We start from the raw sequence: 22647 nt of genomic DNA, 5'->3' as shown, positions 1-22647 counted from the left end.
AGGAGACAATCAGGAAGAAACTTACAAATTTTATCCCCCAAAAAGGTTTCCACCCAGCTCCTCCAAAGGGATGTTTCTCTGCAGCAAAGGGAGCCTAAAACTCTGTAGGAGGCACAGGAAAGACTCCTCTGTTTTGGTCCTTGCTATGATGATGATAGATGCTTTTTTTTCAAATATTTAATGATACATAAAAGCTATCCTGGGAGCTGACACCTGAACCATGCCTCCTCTCACTTACACATTCTGTTCCTCGCACTCTACAAATCCTGTATTGTTTCTCATACTGTGGGTAAGCTTCAAAGGGGAAGCTTCCTTCTACCGTCCCAGTGTACAGCCTAACAACAAATGCTCCCTTTGGAGATGCAAAGATGCACCAGTAACCACAACTTGTTCATCAGCTGGGCCCACACAAAATCAGCACAACCACTCTCTTTATTAGCGACTGTTTAAGGGAAAGTGTCTGCAAGACACAATGCATCTATCCAAATCCTGTTGCTGTAGTGTTGGGTGTAAGAGAGACACTTCAGAGCATCTTGGGCACAGGACCGTGTTACTTGCGAGCAATGAGTAATTAAGCGTCAAGTGCTGTAACATCTCTTGGCAATGAATATGATCAAAAGTACAACAAGTGAGTGGATAAAGGCTAGGCTTCATGGATGACACTGCGATGCTCTGATACCTAAATCCTACTTGAAATCTAAATTTCTGCAGTTGCTTGCAATATTTTTGTACCAGCACACAAACAACGCAGTCATGAACAGTTTTCTCACTGCAGATCTAAAAAAACCATAATCCCTATGTACAAACATTCAAACTTCTATCTATGAATAAACAAAGCCAAGAATTAGCAAGCAGAAAAACTTCATTTTGGTTCACAAGAAATAAGACATTCCCAATTAACTTCTGCCATTTAAACTCAGAAACAGATCTTTTTAAGAAATGAAGGACTCAAAGAACTTTCTCCTCAAAACTGGGGTTCTCAGAGCTCCAAATAATGTCACTCCTCCATCAGTAACGTCCTGTTAAAACATTCACATTTGCCAGACTCACTGAGTAGATATACCAGACTTAGCACTTGGAAGCCATACAGCTCTAACAGCTGTAGAAAGGTTTGCTGAACTCAAACTTCAACACACGACGAGGCAGAAGGAAACATCCCCATCTGAGTTCGTCAAAGGTTCACATGTCTGTCAAACATGTAGAAAGCTAGATGTTCTACGTCAGAATGCACCATCTGAACTGTGAGACTACTCCTACTTCTTCAGGCACAAAGTAAATTTTAAATTCTGAGCTAAATAAACTTACTTATTCCCATTATACAAACTCAGACACGGGAGGTTGTTTCCAGCATTTAATTAACAAAGTCCTGCCACATGACATGAAAACATCTAATCAGAATTTAGTTACAATATGCAAAAACTGCAGAATTATGCTGTGCTAGGTTATCTTCAGCTGAACAAAGCATCACTGTTAACCCATTAAGAATATCTTTAACATGCATTCATTAACAGTCACTATAACGTTACGATAAATTCAAAGTCAAGCTAAAGTAATATGCTTAATAGAGACCTACTTTTGAATCTATATAAAGTGAAACCATACCATGGGCGGTGCTGCCTCATCCATCAGCTTCAATATGAGATTCTGTGCTTGCTCTCGAACTTGATCTTTGGCATCTCCCATACGATCTATCAAAGGCAGGAGAACTACAGGAGAGAAAAAAAGAAAAAAAAATAAAAGAAACACTTTTCCAGTGAAGATTTTCAAACTCAAAAGGGTATTTTCTCAAACAGATGTAAGGTACACCTCATTCAAAAACAAAAGCTGACTGTAAGTTGGCCAAAGTATTTTCAATTCTGAAATGTATTCCTGAATAGGTTACAAAAACTAACAACAAATGCACTGAACTGCAATTGAAGAACACGATCTGAAAAAAGAAATAAAGCTCCCTGTCTTAAGAACTGTATGAATGGATTCCATTTAACCTTCAGGAAGTATGCCATAAACTTCTGAATGTCTGGCTTTTCTGAAGAACAACACTAAGACCCAGGGAATGGAGGGGAGGAGACAAAAATAGGATATTGTCAAATCACTGAGATTTTGCTATTTCATTATGAAAACACAACATATTTAAATCCTTTTCACACGGTGTATCTTGTGGCAACTGGACTTATCATTTTACAACAAAGCATCCTCAAATAGTATTTAACTAAAATTACATCAGAGCTGATGGATTTCACATCCCACAAATTAGAACTCGCTAAAAACTGAACATGAGAAACCTTTGATTTGCATGCGCACGGAGGGAAGTTCATAAAGGCACCTGACAAACAAATTAATGCCATCTGATCCATCGGGCGACTCACAGAAAGAAGGCTTTGATCAGCGCTGTGCAGGATGCCTTGCTGGGCCACCTTCCAGCCCTCTGTGTGGGGCCCACACACACACTCAGATCCTTCCAACCCCCAGCGCTCTCAGTACCGCTTCTTCAAAGCAAGCAGCAACAACACTGAGTGCTCTGCTTTTGCTCAGGCCTTTACAAGCGAGGTGGAATTGGCAGGGATGTCACCTCCCACTTAGCTCCCTGGGGACAGAGCTTTTAGAGGCACTATCAGTACCTGAAACACAACCTGGGAGAAGGAGTGTCACAGGCTAACAGTAACATTTACCTCTTAACAGCTCAACCTCGTGCATTAGCTTTTGTTTCTGATCTGATTCACAGGTTTCTAAAAGCTGGAAGCAGCAGGGAGGTAATCCTAGCCGGAGCTTTTACTCCACACAGATCACGACACCTGGCTTTGTAATTGTCCTCCAACTCAGTATTCCTCTCGAGCAGGGACCAAGTTAGCAATTACTGGGTCATTTATTTCAAACTTTTAACACCAGCTTAATATTTACCACGAGCCTTTTGGAGACTCTCATATTCCAACACCAGCTCACAAAATTACACCTCAAATCTGCCTTTGATGCGTTTGGTGTTGCATTTACAACACCAGAGAGCCCTTTATAGCTGCTGCTTGATCCCTCTCTCAGCCACTGACTGCTGTTCTGCTCACCAAAGATAAAACTCCATCCCCCTACTTTTTGAAAGGAAGATATGGAAGAGTTCTAACAGAGCTTGATAATATTATAACAAAACAGAAGAGCTGCCAGCCAAAGAAAGGGAACGGAATCGTTAACTCTGAATGTCTCCTCAGTCCTCTGCTCCTACACAACAGAATTAAAATCCTCAGCTGTCTCCACAGTTTGATGTTATTGGACAAACACATTGCTGAGGTTTGACTTTTTCTCCAACTGTATCCGAAGACTTCCTAATTGTTCTAATCCGAACACTTGATTCACCTGGCCTTGCATACTGCTCTGACATCTCTAGCTCTCCTTATGCAGCTTCTGCATTTTTCCTCTATTTTCTCTTCCCCTTTTCCTCTGAATAAGTCAGTACAGCTGCCTTCATTTTACACTTTGAAGCGCCTCCCCCCGCACCACGTTTTGTGAACACCAAAGAAACATCCTGAACATCAGAAATCAGTTTTGGGAGTACACAGCTGATCTCTCCTAAACAATCTGCACATTTACTGGCTACCTTTTTCCTTCCAGCAGTCCCTCTCCTGAGTCTTTGCAGCACCTCTCAGCTAACTGCAAACTGCACCATCCCTTACTGCTGAGGCCCACAGCGCTCACCTGACTACTGCACAGCTCAAGGCAACTCTTACTTATAAAGAGGAAAACAAAACCAAGCAGTGAGCTGTTCCAAGGGAGGGAAGCACAGCGAGTGCCAGTCCTGTTGGAGCAGGGCTCTGGTGGTGACTCATCAGCAGGCTGAGTCAGTTCATGGAGCTGCAGATACCAGGCTGAAAGCACTAAGACAAGCACACAGAGCTGCTACTAGGAGAGGCTGAACAGAGATGATGAGATCACTGTGTTAAACTAAGTGATGACACAACCCACAGACTACTAAACATGCCAGCCTTTGTCACCCAGCTGGCTCTGGCAGAGGAACTATCTATTGCATGAGTTGTTCAATGGCCCACGAGTCTGCAGGCTTCCTGTTTTTTCCCCCTAAGTAGGGGGAAAGAAAACATAGGAAATGACTTTAAGTTAGTTGCCCATAGGTAAAGTTTCAGAATGCTCACCTAGAAGGGCAGCTCCACCAAACAATTGGAGTTCCTAATGCCTCCATCACTTTTCTTCCATATGTTCTAAATGTTTAGCATGAGCTACTTGTATTACCACTTTTTTCTGCATTAGTGACAAAAAATAGCTGGAAGGTGCTTGCTCTTGTTTCTCCAGGTAAGCGGGAAACACATCTCCCTACCTAAACATTCTTAGACCATTCTCAAGACATCTGGTCCCCTTTCAGCATCCTGGTATGCCCTTCTCTTTTCCCTTCCCTAGGCCTCCTTGCCTAGCTTTCACTCAGTGCCTCCTGGCCTTTTCTTCCATGCAAGTCCTGTCCAGCCAAGACCACAGAGCACAAGAAACTTCGACTTCTTAGCAGAAGCCTCACCTAAGCCCAATTACAGCCCAACTTCAGAGACTACAGCTCAATACAGGCCAATATCCTACATCGGGCTAAGCCAGCACAGTAACTATAAAGCAGCAGCTTGGCCTACTCGCTATCCCAGCCCTAGCACCTGTATTTGTCTTTTCCTAAGAACTGAGGACTTGCTCACACTCCATGAAGATACACACACATCAATCAAAAACAGAAGTTACCAGACATGTTGAAATAAAGAGAACAGGAAGAAATTATGGAAATTTTTCAGCACCTTGGGAAGTAAACACTGGGTATTTGTGCACTAAGAGTTTACAAAACAAATTCTCAACTTTTTAATTTAACCTGTCTCTATCCCTAACAGGAACAATTTAAGACATACTTGTAGTACTGAAGTTCCTGCATTAGAAGGTGAGACGCTGTTAGTTCCCAAACAGATGACCAGAAAGCACATCAGTGAGAACAATGCTTTCATCTCCCAACTTTATTCCAAACACAACTGAACAATCATTTGGGTGACAAAGTTTTATATTTTCTCACACGCTATCAACCTGATGTTCTTCTTTATGCTGCAATGCAAACATATGCATTTGGTAATTTCTGGCCTCAGTCTCCCAACTAAACAGTCTCAAATTGATGCTGGAGTTACAGGAAGGTGAAGATGCAGAAGCAGCATCATACATGAAGGCAGTGTTCACTGAGGAACTTGGGAACTTACCACACTGAAGTATACAGCGTCACATACAACATGGACTCACGTATTCCTACTGCTTTACACTCATCCTGCTGTTCTTACTTCTTCCACTACATAGTGGAACATGGACATGATTTAGCAGCGGGTTGTTAGGGTAGTTTGGTTAGGTTGCAATTATTTAAATTATTTCAAATGGGTTTGAAAAACTAGTGACGGTGTTACAGCTTTCTTCCTTTTACTCATTTCTGTTGATATGCGGAAAAACATTACACTAAATTTCAGACACACTGATTCCATATACAGAGTTGCTGATTACTCTTTGCAGAGCCAAGAAGTACTGTGCCCCATTTTCTTTGCCCTCTCACCACATTGTACTGTCAGCCTCCATCACTACCAGCCATCCCAGAGATTTTCCTGCCAAGATTTCTGCGTTGTTAAACAAACATTTTAGAATATTCATTAGTGAAGTAAACCCAAAGGTGTCAGCAATTGTATTCTACAGTACATGTTAATTCTGCCTGACCTATCTCCACCTAACCTGCTATCTACAGCTGTTATTTATACATTTTCTGAGTACATGAAGAGTTATCTCAGTATTCCATCCCTAACAGCTTGTTATCCAAATCGTTTCTTTTCCTTCGTTTGTCTTCCTTTTCTTGGCTTGGTAAACCTAAATAAAACTTCATTTATACAAATTCACATGATTTTATCACTGCTAGTTGGACAGTATATGTAAGATTTGGGGCCAAAATCAGCCTGGAGAGTCAGAGTACAGCCTTGGGAGATTAAATATTTATTTCCTCTACAGGGACAGGAGATAATAAACAAGTAAATCACAGAAGTCAGTGCCTAGAATGGCACCCAGTTTATTTTAAAAAATTCTGAGCAGCTTAACCGTGTGACCCCCGCAGCAAAGAATGCCACAGGTAGCACAAACAACTTTCTTCTGTTAAACTTTAACAATTGTTCCTTCTGTTATGACACAGCTTTCAGTTTGCATTATGGCTCCCAGCTCCCTCTTTCTTCCTTTTCCTCTTGAGCACTACTCTTTCAGAGCGCCCCTTTTATGCAGACCCTCTCCTGCCAACCCACATTTCCATGAACCAACTTCAGATGGTTCTTGTCAGCTCCACCAGAGTTGGAACAACAACAGTACAAGTAAAAACCCTGTTACAAAAAAGTGCATCTTCTTGTTTCAGATGTTAAAAGAAAGGCCTTGGGGACAGAAACAGATTAAACTCAGGCAGCCGTGTCTACCAGGTTTCTCAGAAACCTTGCCAGTTCAGGAAACAGCACTAAACGGCTGCCGGTATCAGAAAGAAGGGAGGGAAAACAGCCATGCTGGCAATCTGAGCAGACTGCTTTTCTATGGAAGACGTACAGAAGTGAATATCTCAAAGAGGCTCCGACAAGGCCAGCGATACGGCTGGTCTGACAGCACAACGACTGCTTCTAAACAAAGAATCTTTAACAGGCTTTTGGACTTAAAACGTCCACTAAGGCCTTGTTGTTCCCCCTCTGATGCTCCTCAAGATGAAGTATGGTCCAGAGCAAGACAGTTCAGTCAGGAGATATCTCAGACACGAATGCCTCTCTGCATCTCTCCAGGAGCCAAGACAAGCATTAATGGGATTAATTAGACCTGCTGTTCATCATCAATAAGGGAGAGGAAGAAAAAAAAAAAAAAGCACACATTTCTTTCATGATATAACCATGAATCCATCAGGGTCTCAGCCCCAGGAAACACAAGAAGAGAGCTTCAAGTCCAAAGAATTTTAAGAGATGCATTAGATGAAAAGAAAACTATGAAAAGGGGAACTAACATTGATTAGAATTGGGTAAGAAAGGGAAAGGGAAGGCTACAGTTTGTCAGCTCTACTTTATTTTTAAGGCTCTCACTGTATTTTTAAGGGTCAAACAGGGAAGTATCCACAGAAGCAAGCAGATGGTACTCCAACTCACCAGTATTGATCACTTAAATAAAAGTCATCCTGATCACACAGAATTATGGTTATTTAATAAATACAAATTCCAGTGCTAGCTGGACAGAGGGTAAAGAGCATTAAAGATTGAGTTGTGTGGGTGGTTTTCTGGTTTTTGTAATAGCACTAGGGAATCTGTCACCAAGATGGAAGAAGACACAGACTAGAAGGGCTGTGGCCATTAGCTGTGATCACTGACCATACAGGGAAATGAAGGAGATTTAAGGTTCTTCTGAAATGCTGCAGAAAGTTTATCTTCTCTGAAACTCAATATGAGCCACGTAAAACATCTGTTCTAGAGGAAAAAAATACAGATAACTGAGTCTCCCTTTGCAGCCTTTCCTGAAACAAACAAAAAAGAAATATCCAACATTTATTGTTTAAAATAATCCTATGGCACATATCCAACACAGTTCTTCCTGAGATTACTAAACCAAAGTCAGAACAACTGACACGCATTTACATGCAACAGGTATCTCTGAGGCAGGCTTCTCTCACATAAATTGAAAAAGAAAAAAAAAAAAAAAAGCTTTATCTTTGATGAGCAATTTGATTTAATTTCAAAGTTTAATCTAACTTTTGAGGTCAGTCACACTTTGAGCAGAGACTTGGGCCAGAGGAACTCACAGGTCCCTTCCAACCTAGATGATTCCAGGTTTTATATTTAGGCTTAGGCTTATCCAACAGCAGACCCCACCATTAGTTTCAGCATTTCAAATCGATTAATAAAAATCTGAAAAAAAAAGTGAGTCCATAAAACCTGAAAGTATCACGTTTTTCAACATCATACATGCCCATGATATCTCATCCTAACACGCTTCTTGATTTTCATGGTAAGGAGGAAAACATTTTTCCATACACCATTAAATCCACCTACTGAACAGTCACACTGCAATTAAGCTGCATGTTTAAGCCCTTTCTATCCAAAAAATGTCATTCCATCCAAAACCACTGTTCACTAACTGGGGGAAAAAAAGCAAAAATTAAGAACATTGATACCAACACTGCTATTACATACACTCAAATACACATCTGTGTGCATTTGTAGAGTATGCATGAATTTGTACTTACACATACATAAACAATGTCTGGTTTTCTAAGTGTCATATTTTTCTTTTAATTCATAGATAACTACAGCACACATTAAGACCTCTTGTAAGATTTATTATGACAGTGAATGGCAACATAATATCACAGAATGTATAGTTCTATACATTAAGAAAGATGTATAACAATGTAATATATTAAAACTGAAACATATTCTAAATATTTTTACTGAACCTTATCTTTTTATCATGCCTTTGTAAATAACAAAAGAATTCTGAATCAAAATCTCATCAAACTACAATCTTTTTTTCTTGTTTTTATCCAGTGCAGTAGGAGACCTCATTTTGTACAATAGCTTGCAATACAAAAAGCTACAATTTCCTTTGAAATTCATCTTCTAAATAAAAATAAATAAATTCTGAGTTACTGATCACTTTTGCGTGTCATATACTGAACATTCTGATGGTGGAAATCCCTGGTGATGGCGCTGGTTTAGAAAAACATGGTATAAACAGTGCTGAAAAGAGTTAGATAGTTTAAAAACAAGTGAGCTGTTGTGATTTTCCTATTTATTTGTTTATTTATTTTTTAGACCAGCAAACTCTCAGAATCCATCGTGGTGAAACACTGAAAGATAGATAGTAACAGCAGGTTTGAATTTCAGAAATTTATGGACAGTGAGTTGATAAACAGCTGCCAAAGAGAAAAGGCACAGATGTACAATGAGTGGGGATGTGAAAGCAGTAAGATGTAACCGACCACAGATGGAAGCCAGGCCCCACTGAATGAACCACTGCATCTATGTCTGACTCCAGCTGGCATTTCTTACTTCAGGGCAGTCAAAGGACTTAAAACTTTTTCAGGAACTGTACATGGAATAGGAAGAAAAAAAAGAACAAATCACATTTTTTAAGCAACCATTCTCATAAGGATGGGCTGGGAAGCAGAATAAGGAACGGGGCAAAACAACGTTCGCTTCTTTAGAGAACCAAATTACTTGTTATATACAGTATTTTAATAATTGATGCCTTCACCTGGGAAAACAGATCGTGACAAGGTAATTAAGTACTCTTACGTAATCTCTTTTAATCACAGAACGAGCATTAGTACTAAATAGTGAGAGACAGAACACTCAAATATTCCTTAATCTGCTCTATTTTTCCAGAACATAGCCCTTGAGTTTTATCCACTAACATATATCCTGACTCACACTGCTTGTAAAACAGTTCACAGCAGCTCTAAGTACTATCAAAAAAATCCAAATTGTTGTGTCCAAGTTCCTAAAACAGTCATGTCAGCAGCAGGGAGTATGTGATGTGGTTCTTCATAAAAGGATGCCACCTTGGAAGAAGCTACGTGCAACACTGGCTTGCTTCCTCTGGAAGTGAATGAAGTCCTGCCTCTTGTCCCCAGGTTTGTACACATGTCCTGGGCTGCCTCATCCCAGGTGCAGAATTTGGCACTAGCTCTTGTTCAGCTTCAGGCACTTGGTGACTGCCCAGCCCTCACATATATCAAGAACTTCCTGCAAGGCCTCTCTGCCCTTGAGGGAGTCAACAGCTCCTCCAATTTAGTGGTGTCCTCAGACTTAGCATACACTTGAACCATGCAAACAGACACCATCTGCAGACCAAGCCTTTCCTTCACAGATGAAGCACTTGACCCTGCAGAGAAGAGTGTGACTTTAAAGGCTTAAAGATCATCGCTGATAGCTTGCTTTCTAACATCCTAAAATACCCAACGAAAGCACAGGAACCACAGAGGGGTTGCACATCTCCTGTTTATGCCACCTAAAATATGCACTTAGCGTCTTGTTCCAGTTAGATTTACAGAGCAGTGTCTGAGAGGCTGCTGACACTGCAGAGCACTACTGGGGAACATAGCTACCGCCTTCCAGAAGCCATGATACTGAAATCATGGAGCATTTGCAAGAAATGGAAACAAACTGGGAAGAGATTGCTATTTTCTTCTGTTAGTGTTGCTTGGGAAACTGATTCCCCCACAGCCCCATCTGGAGAACCAGAGGGACACCAAGAAGCCAGAAGGGAGCTACTCAGGGACCACACAGGGAAGGGGAAGCAAGGTCTGGGTGAGGAGTAATTCCCTTTAATAACAACAACCAAAAAATCCACCAAAACTGTAACTTCACTTGAATAACTTCTTCTCCACCGGAGACTGAAGCTGAAGGTGCAGATCATTCCCAATTAAAAAGAAAACCACCCCTGTCGCCCCACTGATTTTGTAAAATAATGTTGAGCTGTCAATGAGGAACTGACAGCAGCTTCAGCAATGATGACGTATGGAAAATGTTAAAAAGAAAACACTGAGGGTGAACACAGTGAAAATATGAAGGGAAAAATCACCCAGAAAATAAAACTAGGGAGCATACTGTTACGTGCAATTAAAGAAATCTCTGAACAAGCAGATTAACAGGCCTGGAAAGGTTTCTCCCTGGAAGACAGCAGGAGAAAAATACAGACACAGTTGATTACTGAAGACCAGAAGTCTGCACATCTACAATACAGGATTCCCCATCTCCTCAAATAAATGGTTATGGAAACTTTGTAGAAGTTCCTGGCAAAGAAAAATAACTTCTTTTTTTCCTGCCTCCACGCAACTTTCATCATCCAGCTGCAATGCAGAGGCAATCCCATCTAAAACCCTAGCCAAAGTAGTTTCTTCTAGCATCTGTAAAGAACCTTCCATACTTAAAATTAGTACATGCACTATCAGCTCCAGCAGAGAATGGGAGGCAACACCTTCGTGATAGCTTACAAACTTCTGAGAGCCCTCTGAAGTACAGTTCTGCAGAAGGAAACTCAGCTGACAGAATGCAGGTGAGTTTTTACAATATTCTCAAGAAGGGGGCTTACAAGAATGAAGGTATCATAAAAATAAATAGAGAATAATGCACGAGGCAGTAACTGAGAAACATCAGGCTGGGCTGTAAACGCACCATCACTGAAAAAGAAACATGTTGTGAGACAGTTTCATGAATACATTGGGTCAATTTTCAGGAAGCAGTAATGTAAAAAAAAAAAAAAAGGATTATCAATAATTATGAAAGTAATCTGTGATGTAATGGAAACAAACATAATTATGCCATAATAAAAATAGATTCCCTCTGGGCTGTTTTGAATTCCTCAGTTCAAAAGCTTTACAACTAAAAGGCACTGAAAGCAGCAACAAGAACAATAAAAACTGTGGAACAGTGTACAAGAAACAAACTACAGAGGAGTGAAGAGACAGGGATAGAAGAGAAGGGGCACGGAAGACACATGAGACAAAGACAGGCAGTCAGTTATAAGAAGAACAGAAATTATGGCTTACGTTCTTAATGTATGTGGTGAGCAAGCATGAAGATATTACATAGCCAGTCCAAACAATGAGTTTTGTCACACCATGCACAATTAAGCATTACTACAGTACACTTCAGAAGTCAAAGCACACATAGATTCAAAAACCATGAACTGTACAAAAACAGCGACTTTAAAGAAGACTTTAAAGGCAACATCTATGCCTCAGCTGGCTCTGAACTCCAGGACTGTAGGCAGTTTGCACGTCATGTTGAAGGAGTAATCTCTACAGAATTATCCTGTTCTTACTTTGTTCTCAGGTACCTGGAAATGGGCCACTATCTTTGATCTGAGTTACTGGAGTCACATCTGCAGAGCCAACACATTATGATTTGCGAAACTGGTGGTTCTTTACATTTTGAAGGAAGCAGATTTCCTTTTCAACAGTGTCCTATAATTACTCTCAACTCTCTATTACCCTCAGTCAGCATTTATCATCGAGTTTTGGTATTTCTGCTTCACTGACATGAGCTGAAAATGACCCAAACCTTTTTACAGGACATGGTGCATTCTGTAACCTTTTTTTTTCCTGTCTGTTAAGCTTATAGAAAAGCTGATCATGCAGAGGTTTGACTTGCATACTGAGCATAATGGATCTTATAGGTCTTCATTTTGGAGATGCTCAGAAGACTCACTCCAGTTGAGGGCACTGCTTCTCAGCTTTTCTAGAAAATACTTTTGGAATACTTGGCTTCAGATGCCCACTGATGCTACACGTTACCTAGTGCCAGTATTTCCCTCCTTTCCGTACAAATGCTACCAAGATTGAATAAATAAATAATTAAACATCTTTATTTGCTCACAGTCTCAGTGTACACAGCTACCAGGAGTGAACAAAAAGCTTTTTCAATGGCAGAGTCTAAGTGTGAACCTAAACAGCTCACTTGAGGCAAAAACAGAAGAAATGAAGAGAAAGCATTACAACCATCAGTAAGATCACTGAAACTTCTAGTTCCACAAGTAACTAAAATATAAGCCAAAACATAGTAAGACTTTGAAGCCCAGCACTGTCTGTAGCTAGCTACAAACTGCACTCATAAATCAATATTCCATGAGCACAATATGAGTCAATTTCCCTTACTGAAGTACAAAACCAACCACCCAAACAAAACCCTCTGCAACAAAATATGTAAGTTCCATAGCACTTTGCTGCAGCAGAAATACTATTCCACAGCATCCTAAGACATGTGTTCTGTTGATTTAGTTATTAACTTATCACAAATTTATCTTTGTATTCATAACCTGTCAAATTTTGCTGATTTCTTAACAATTAAAGGCAACGGTGGAAACCCAAAGAAGAGCAAGCTTGAAGTTTTGACAGGCAATTTAACATAACTGGTTGTGCAGGAGGACAAGATACAAGATAATTCACACACATTCTGGGCAAGGACATGAAGCCAGGCACTTCTGTTGAAAACAGCCTGTGATAAAACAACAACGTGAATGCCCTGGAACTGCAATCTCTTCTCAAGGACAGCAGCAAAATTAAATGAGCAGATAAGTGAAATTCACGCATTTGAGTTAGGACTTAACTCCACATGTCCAGCTACCACTGCTAGGGTTAGGAGTGCAGCATTCCTTCTTCCTTTTGGTCTTAAAATAAGGTTACTTTTCACTTACCAGTTCCTATGTAGGATTTAAAGCGTCCCGATAGTCTGTGGACAAAGGCACCTAAAACATCTAATCCCAGTAACGCCACCTGTTGAAAAGAAAAGCATCAGATATACAAAACTGAAGAGCACAGAATTCTTTAGAGTATATGCTACAGAAATTACTAACTTTGTAAGAAAACATGCTCAACCACCATATCTTAAAGAAAAATGAAACTCCTTATTAGAGTGCTGCCAATTTCTTAAAAGCTTTCATTAACGCAAATTTATCAGCAAATGTTTGGAACGGATCAATTATACCTACATTTAGCACAGCAGTTCAGATTTTTCAGTACTTGCCTTAAAATAGGAAGAAAATAAATGTTAAAACTTCAGTGTTTCACTATTTGCAACTATAAATGATAAAATTTCAAGTAATTCATTAAAAGGACTTGGGAGTTGGAAGTAGCTGTTCATCTCTCTGGGTTATAATATTAGTACTGTGGTTCTGCTGTTTATTCCTTTAAAAGAAGGCTGCCAGAGATTTAGCTCCACGTGAAGTGGAAACCAAAGCTCCTTAGAAACAGACCAGCAGCAGGACAGGCATACTGCTTAGGGTCTCACCTCCTCTACCAGCTGCTGAAAGAAACATCCAACAGAAAGCCTCAGCAAAAAAATAAAATGAAAGAAAAAAATAACTGAAAGAGTCTGGAAGTGCAGTTCCCAGACACAGAAAAGGCAAACAGATTGAAACTCAAAATAAATCAAGCTCTCGTGTGTAAGCACTAATACAAGCAAGAAAAAGAAGTATTTCCCAGATGCTGAGACTTGCTTCAGTCTGGTTCCGTAGCTCATACAAAGCAATGACAACCTTTTTCTGAACCCCCAGCAGAATTCAGAGAAACTGACAGTCTCTCATCATAGTGCAGAGCACACCACTCCTCTGCCTACCTCCTCAGCTACACAAGTTTTCTTTTCTCTTCACTCGATATTGTTCAAAATTCAGAAAGCAGCACATAGTTCAAAATGCTACTGGAATTCTGAGGAATTCCCAGCTGTGAGCAGAAACCAGCTTGAGCTCAACAGCCATTTACATCAGAACCAGAACATGGTCAGAAGCAGCTGGTTCAACCAACCCACTGTGACCAGCTGGGACACGTCTTCTCACCTTTTATTATCCTGCACCCAGTTACAATTTTCGTTCCTAATTCCCTCCAGCAGCTCGCTGTGAACACACAACATACATTTTCACATCTTGCAGCTACCTTGGGGTGCTGCCCATGAAGAGGCCCATGCCCAAGAAAAGCCCTTCTGAAACACTGGCATTTGTAATTTCCCCACGAATACACAAGCAGAATTAATCCCTCCTATCAGCTATTTATTTCCATAGAATTTGAAACCTCATTTTCTTCAGAAAGAATGTTTTCTTAAAATCCTTCGCTGTAACAACTGTCCACCCCAGGCAACAAGCCAAAACCAATCTGAGTGGAGATGAATGGCAGCACAGGCAGCCCACACACACAGCATCACGGGACTCGTGCTTCCATAGGAAAACAGGCTGCTAAGCCACCCATAACATCCAGGACCTGAAACAACCACATAATGGAACAGATTTTAATGGATTTATTATTTCTACACTAGATCTCCTCCTAAGTGGGAGGCACAAAATTCCAACTTACTTGGAAACTCATTTTACTACACGCTAACAGACAATAGCAAACGTAAGTGGATGCTATCCCATATTAAATTAATATCTTTCCACTAAGTAACTGCAGCTAAGATTTAGGAAGACGAGGAAGTGGAATATTGTAATTGTTAATTTTAAATACAAATCAGTTTTTAGGGTAACATCAAAGCTTCATAAAGACTCCTTTCTTTAATGTTATTTTTATAGCTTTTCATGCTATAAAAGACTTCAGGTTGAGATTTTCTTTGAATTATTTTGGATAAACATTCTGTTTTCTTATGCATCTGTTTCCAGACTACAAATTCCACTTTAGACCCGTTCTCCAATGGCAAACTGTAAGATAGCTTTCCTTTGTAAGTATTCTGTTCTCTATTAATACACAAAACTGCAGCCCTTCCCTCCGTAAAGGCACTTATAGAATCTCCCTTCTCCATGTTTGATACATTTCTTAAATCTCTCTTAAGTCCTCTATTCTGCAGATGAACAGCTCAGAGACTTACAACAGGTGACACACGTAAGACTGCCTTTTATTACCTATCTGCTTGTTACAATCCTGAAGAACATTCCTGAGTAAGACAGCAAATAGTTGGTGATGAATCCTTCCAGTGCTGTGCCGCTACGGTTTGGGGTTTTGTTTCTTTAAAGTCTCACCTGGGCACAAACAGCATTTGGAAGATCTGAGGCTCCATAAATCTCAGTGAGACGCCTGACAGTTATCAGAGCAAAGTCCTACCCTGAGCATTACCATCACAGAATCTGACCACCAGCATTTTCCTTCCTGTAAGAGTAGTTTGATCCGAGCCTGTGTGGTCCATATGTTTGTATCCCTCCTTGTGAGAAGGATAGTTTAATCAGCTCTTACAACATAAGTCACATTTACATGGATGGTGCTGGTTCTTTCTAACTTGTCTATCAATGAATTAGCAAATGCAGAGTTCTACTTCACTAACTAGTGCATATAGGCCACCACAGTAAATACTACCAATTTAAACACCACGCTGAGTGTTCAAGCGCGCCTTTTTAGGGAGCTGTTATCTGTTGGCATCACAGAATCACAGCAGGTCTAAGGAGGGCAGAGACCTCTGGGTCCATCCATCCCAGCCCCTGCTCCAGCAGGTACACCTAGAGCACGGTGCCCAGGTGCTTCTGGAGATCTCTAAGGAGGAGAGACCACAGCCTCTCTGGGCAGTCCATGCCAGCGCTCTGCCATCTGCAAAGCACCAAAGTGCTGCTGCACGTGTTCAGAGGGAGCCTCCCATGCTCTGGTTTTTGCCCTCTGCCTCTTGTCCTGGCTCTAGGCACCATTGCAAAGAGCCCAGCTCTGTTCTCTGAGTAATCTCCCTTCAGGTGTTAACAAAGACAGCTGACATCTCCTTGAGCCTCCTCACAGGAGAGGTGCTCCAGGCCCTTCACAACTCTCCTGTATGTCCACATCTCAATTGCGCAGGGGAGCCCAGAACTGGAGCCAGTGCTCCAGGTGCAGCCACACAGATGCTGAGCAGAAGGGAAGGACCTCCTCCCTTGACCTGCAGGAAATGCTGGGGTACATGCTATGGAGCTGCAGCAGAACTGATCCACAACATAAAGGCTCCAAGTGCTCCAACAGCACTGGGCCACATACTAATGTCATCATCAGCACGGCTCTTTTCCACTATCTTCAACTGGGGACATATCTCTCATAGTTTTAATAAAATTAACATGGTATTAAGCATGTTGCATGCATGTGTTCACATGTGCAGTGTGTTGATTCATGCAGCATATTAACATGTGCAGCACAGCCCTGACTGACATTCAAATATGTTCATATGTGATGTGCTAATGCATAAGCAAGACTTGCATGATGACATATTTTGTGTTGTCACACCACGTATGTGTGTCAATGTATGTCAAAAGTGCACATGTGACACACATCAATGCAAGTCAACACAGTTCATCTTGTATGTTGTCACATATCACATCCCTGTATTCTGTCACTGCTGATACTCACTGTCACGTATCAACACCCTGCATGCTGCTGCTTATTCTGTGCCAGTGAGTGCCAGCACATGTTCAGTGTTACCACACGTAAATCAGTGTTTCATGTGCCCGAGTGTTCAAGAGTTGTAGCATGTCACACATCAACATGTGGAAGTGTATAAACGTAGGTCCACATCAATGTGTAAGTGTGCCAAATCATCACACGTTAACACATATCGAAGTGTGCCAAAACATACAGCGTGTCAACATGTGTCAAAGCACGCTGAAGAGTCCAGAGTGATGACAGGTATCAAAGCATGTTGCTTGCCGAAGCATTTAAGAACACCACTGTGAGATAATAGATGTCGAGGCATATTGCCTGTTGATCTGTCAGCATACATCACATGTTGATACACCTCAGTCTGCTACATGCCAAAACATTTTTTTTTAAAACATGTCACACGTTAATGTGTGACAATGGGTGCTGAAGCATGTTGCATGTCGATGTGCAGAAGCATGTCATGCACTGATACATGATGAGGCATGCCACATATACCAGAGGGTCAGGCTACCTAAGTGCATTGCAAATTGACACATGACACGTTGATATGTGACTTTCCATGTCAACATACATCAGCATTATGTGGTCACATCCACACATCCACTAAAACAATTTGCATGCCAAAGAAAGCATACCAACATGTTCTTCCCTGGGAATGGCACACTAACACACCAAAGAGTGTAGCATGACATACATCATCATCTAAGCATGTAGTGTTGTCACACAGTGACATGTGACACCTCTTGAAGCTTGTCACCACATGTCAAAGGGCACTGTGTGACATGACAACTCTTGTGTTTATGTGTGTCAACATGTGTCACACTGTTACACTTGTCCAAACGTGAGTTATGTAAATGCTTGTCAATGACTGGCATGTTGGCAGATGTCTTTTTCTGCGCTGTGATGTCATGCCATGCATGATGCCACATGTCACATGTTTCTTTTTTCCCCTGTATTCAGCACTGGTGAGGCCGCACCTCGAGCACTGTGTCCAGTTTTGGGCCCCTCACTGCAAGAAAGATATTGAGGCCCTGGAACGTGTTCAAAGGAGGGCAACAAAGCTGGTGAGGGGTCTGGAGCACAGGCCATATGAGGAGAGGCTGAAGGAGCTGGGAATGTTCAGCCTGGAGAAGAGGAGGCTCAGGGGAGACCTCATTGCTCTCTATAACTTCCTGAAGGGAGGTTGTAGTGAGCTGGGGGTCGGCCTCTTCTCTCGTGTCATTAGTGATAGGACCAGGGGGAATGGCTTCAAGCTACGGCAGGGGAGATTCAGGCTGGACATGAGGAAGTATTACTTTTCAGAAAGGGTGGTCAGGCACTGGAATGGACTGCCCAGGGAGGTGGTGGAGTCACCGACCCTGGGGGTGTTCAAGGAAAGACTGGATGTTGTGTTGAGGGACATGGTTTAGTAGGAGCTATTGGGAATAGGTGAACGGTTGGACTGGGTGATCTTTTAGGTCTTTTCCAACCTTGGTGATTCTATGATTCTACGATTTTTGTTAACACATCAGTCAACATCTCATATCAACAATTGTCAAATGCCACCCCATGCTGACGCTGGTCAACAGATGTTGTATTTATGCATGTGAAAGCATGTTTGTTAAAACATGTCATGTGTCCACGTGTGTCATATGTCAAGCTGTGCCACATCAATGCATGTTCATGCGTGGCCCCTGTCAACCACCTCTCAATTGTCAATTGTTTCCTTTTATTAAGTCATTTCCTCATTCAGCTCCCCACTACTACTTACGTGTATGCACAGAAGTTACAACTGCTGCTACTACCCTAAACTTGTTTCTTGACTCTAGAACTGCAGTGCAGATTTCCCTTCCTTGCTGCATGCTGTGAACTCCTCCTGCTGGTAGCCTTCGGTTGAATCAAAGACACAACACATACTTCCTAAAATGATAACAGATAAACACAGCAGCCACACTGCTGTTATTTTAGCATCTCCTGCATTTTCTGAGCTGACGAGAAAAGCTTAAGAAACAGCCTGCCTTCCAAGAAGCACAGAGTAACCTCTAACTCCAAGAATTTGCTTGGGAATAACAGACAAACCATTTTACCTGCAAGAGACTGTATGAAATCCAACTCTGTTTGTCATGCAATAGTAATCTGCTGTTCTGACACAGGAACGACATTCATTTACTGCAAAGGTTAGAAATCCAAACATTGCTTCTCTTCTCACATAAGCAATACCTTGACTTCCCATCAGAATTTCGGTAGTAATTTTTACTACTTCTAGTCACACATGATTTAGCTGTAGATCAGCAAGTTGGCTTCATTACTCAGTAATTACATTTTGAGAGGACTACTATTTGATTTCATGGGCTCTGAAATGGACCACAGAACACACACAAACTGCTAGCTACCAAAAGCAGACTTGCTCAACTCTGCAGCTGAAGCAGTATTTCTCCAATGTCATCTTACAGCTCTTCAGCAGATGTATCAAAGCAGATTTCCAGATTACTTATCTGACTCAGACACAAAACAGTTTGAGCTACCAGACTGTTTCAACTTAGATAATCCTGTAATTCTTTTAAACTGACTGTTGAGTATGGCAGGTCTTCCAAATCTGTTTGGACTAGGCATCATTCACAGGGAAGAACATGCAGGTTAACACAACGTAGCTTCTAAGTACGTATCAGTAATAGAAGGATAGGATACCCTCAGGAAAGTGGAATGAGTTTAGTGCTTGAAGTTGGCCCACAAGCCTGAACACAAATATTAGCATTGTTCCAGTCTTGTGATTGCCAGGTATTTCTAAGCTTTGGGAAAACAAATACCAGCAAAAAACCACCATCAGTCAACTCTTAATGCTTTGCATCCAACTTATCTCCTCCTTAAAAAGGAAAATTACATAATTCACTTCCCTAAGTTTTTTTCTCCATTGCTCTTCACAGCCCTGGGAAAGCAGCCATTTAAAAACACAGACACAAAGACCTCTAGGTTGTAGGAAGAAAGCAAGCAGTCCCAACTACCACAAAACAAAACAAACCACAGTGCCAGAACGCTCAGCTCAGTGGGCAACACTCTAGTTCTAATTAGGAGCAAACTGAAGGCGTTCAAACATGCACATCCTTTGTGCTCTCGTTGGTGTCTCTGGAAGACACTTAATCACTGATTGCATAAGAACTCTGACGGACATGCTAACTCAGCCCGCAAAGCAACCGTTACAGACAGCCTTTAACGAGGACTCATCTCCCTCTTCAGAGTACTTCTAGTGTTCCCCAGCAAACCTCCAGTACAACTCCATCCCATTTCAGCACCCATCCACACATTCTTAATTCCACCTTACTGATTTGTCAGCTACTCAAACTGGTAATCGTGCATTCCTCTTCCATGAGCTAGATGAACTCACAAGTTTTCCCTAATCTGCTTCCAGAGTTCAGAACTACCAGTTTTGTTTTGCTTATTAAAGCCCTGTGAATAGCTGCCAACGTCAAGAAAGCAAAAGCACTATTTAAGCGGTCAAAATCTTGCACAAGCTGATTCAACCCTGCTGATAACAAGTCTGTACCTGTGTACACCACACCTATTTGTTTTTCCCCATTTGATACCAAGTCTGACAAATCCACCCTTCTATTTTTATTCCCTCCAGTTCTTACCCCTTCCCAGGATGGCATTTCTCAGCTAAAAGCACAGCTCTGAACCCAGAGCCCCTGCATCTCTCATTGCTGTTTTCAGTGTGGTTAGTAAATCTCTCATTGCTGTTTTCAGTGTGGTTAGTATATCACATCATAAGCAAAAACTGAGTTTTCTGTCAGTGGAAAATGACACAGCATATCCAGGGCGAGTTATGTTAGTTATTCCCTCATTACCCACACCCATCACCTAGGAGGAAATAGTGCTCCCTCTCCTAACTTCCTTGAATGTTCCCGACTTGCTGCTCCAGCTCATCAGGCTCAACAGTTCTGATGAATATGTCAGCTGCCAGCCAGTATCGCTGCTCAACTATCCAGCCACATCAAACTGCAAAACCTTCAGCAACACAGAAGACGGAAAACAGAATTTTCTAGTGCTGTTATATCCGCTCCTTCGCAGAGGAAAAGGTATCCAACAAATGAACAAAAATACAGTAATTAAAAAAAAGATTAATCAAATATTTGTCTTGAAGATGCGCAGGAGCCTGCAGCACGTGCCACATTATCATTCAGATCCTGAGGTTATTAACAACATTGTCAGGGGGAAGTTCGTTACAGAGAGAGTGGTGAGGTGCTGGAACAGCTGCCCAGAGAGGCTGTGGATGCCCCATCCCTGGAGATGTTCAAGGCCAGGTTGAATGGGGCCCTGTGCAGCCTGGTCTGGTATTAAACGTGGAGGTTGGTGTCCCTGCATGTGGCAGGGGGATTAGAGATGCATGATTCTTGAGATCCCTTCCAACCCTGGCCATTCTGTGAAAAAAAAAAAACAGAGGTCTAACATTTCGACATGGCACAGAGCAGTTCAGCTGGGCTCGGTCTCTGCAGATCCGTTCCAACACGTGCTTGCTCAAGACAAAACACGCAGGTCAGACGCAGAGCGCAGCTTCCCAGCATCCCGCTAACTTCCACTGTGAGTGAGGCAGAGATGCCGGCAGCCACCACCGCACAAGGGAGCATAGGAGCTGCTCACAAAGCACCCAACAAATCGCTCTGCTGCAATTATCAGCTCGCGACACAACCCTCCAAAACACAACCGCGCGTACACGGGGCCACCAGCGAGAGACAGACGGAAAGAAACCACCACAACACCTCGACGTCGGCTTTTCCACTCTCAGTTTCACCCCTTAACAAGGGAAACAGCTTAAGTCGTCCTGCCGAGACAAGGAACCAACCGGTCCCTCTTCCCAGCACAGCCCAAGAGCCCGCCCCGCTCTCGCTCTCCCCCGCAGCCGACGCCCTCCGTAGTAAGGGCTCTCAAGGGAGAAAAGGCAGCGCGACGTGCCCACACCGCCGCCCGCCGACGGCCCGGGCGCTCGCAGGCAGCACACGGAAATCCCCACCGTGGAACTGCCGATCGCTCCGGGCCGGCTCCCCGCCGGCGGAAACGCTCCCCGACGTGACCGCCGATCGCCGCCCCTCAGCCGACGGCGAACAAACAGCCCAACGTGAGCCCTCGCCGGGCCGCTACGGAGCTCCGACGCAACTTCCCACGTACGGCAGAGCCGCCTAAGGACGATGGGAACGCCGAGCAGCCCCCGGCCGGCCTCACCTTAAAGTTGCTGGAGTTGACCCAAGCCGCCAGCTCGTCGATCACTTTGTCGAGGCGCTGCTGGTCCTGCTCCACGTCGGGGGAGCGGGCGGGGTCGCTCAGGTACTCCAGCAGCTCCTGGCCGACTTGCAGCCTGCGGCCCACGTCCTTCTGTTGCACCTGGGCGCAGAAATAGTCCATCCCCGGGGGTTCCATGGCAGAAGAAGTTCGCTCGGAGGGCGCCGGCGGGCCGGACAGGGCCGGGGGGAGGCAGGGAGGCGGGCGGGCTCACGGCGCTCTTCGGAGAGCCCCGCGCCCCGGCTGCGCGCCCGGAGCCGCCATGCGGAGCCGCCTCCGGCCCCGAGACGAAGCTTCGCGTAGGGATCCGGGCTGCTCGGGGGGGCTCCTGGCCGCCTCCGCACGCCGTCCCGGAGAGCTCCTCGCCGCAGGGTGAGGAGGCCGAGGAAAGGCGGGCCGCTGTTACTGCGCGCAGCACACGGAGGCGCCCCCGCGGACGCCGCAGCGGCGAGGCCGGGCCGGACCTCCCATGCTCCTTACGCCGCGGCCTCCGGCCCCTCCCGCCTCTGCCCCCGGGCCGCGGGGCGGCT

The 22647-nt window shown here is 43.1% G+C and overlaps 1 protein-coding gene across 7 annotated transcripts in view; it reads right to left on the bottom strand.

Annotated features, from left to right (window-relative positions):
- Positions 1-22304, bottom strand: part of CLASP2 (cytoplasmic linker associated protein 2) — a 130256-nt gene extending 107952 nt beyond the window's left edge. For 5 of the 7 annotated variants that reach the window (XM_042816977.1, XM_042816979.1, XM_042816973.1 and 2 more), the window contains exons 1-3: positions 22061-22302; positions 13195-13273; positions 1603-1706 (exon numbers count right to left, since the gene is read on the bottom strand). In XM_042816977.1, the coding sequence (XP_042672911.1) occupies positions 1603-1706; positions 13195-13273; positions 22061-22255 (378 nt within the window). In that variant the 5' untranslated portion in view covers positions 22256-22302. Of the gene's footprint in view, positions 1-1602; positions 1707-13194; positions 13274-22060 lie in introns of all 7 variants that reach the window. The other 2 variants (XM_042816974.1, XM_042816972.1) reach the window with 2 other exon arrangements.
- Between the last annotated feature and the right edge of the window lie 343 nt (positions 22305-22647).

Source organism: Centrocercus urophasianus, unplaced genomic scaffold, assembly GCF_019232065.1.
Source record: "Centrocercus urophasianus isolate 14NV4802_14NV808 unplaced genomic scaffold, USGS_Curo_1.0 seq_16, whole genome shotgun sequence".
Classification (NCBI taxonomy): domain Eukaryota; kingdom Metazoa; phylum Chordata; class Aves; order Galliformes; family Phasianidae; genus Centrocercus; species Centrocercus urophasianus.
This window is presented reverse-complemented; position numbering and strand designations above follow the sequence as displayed.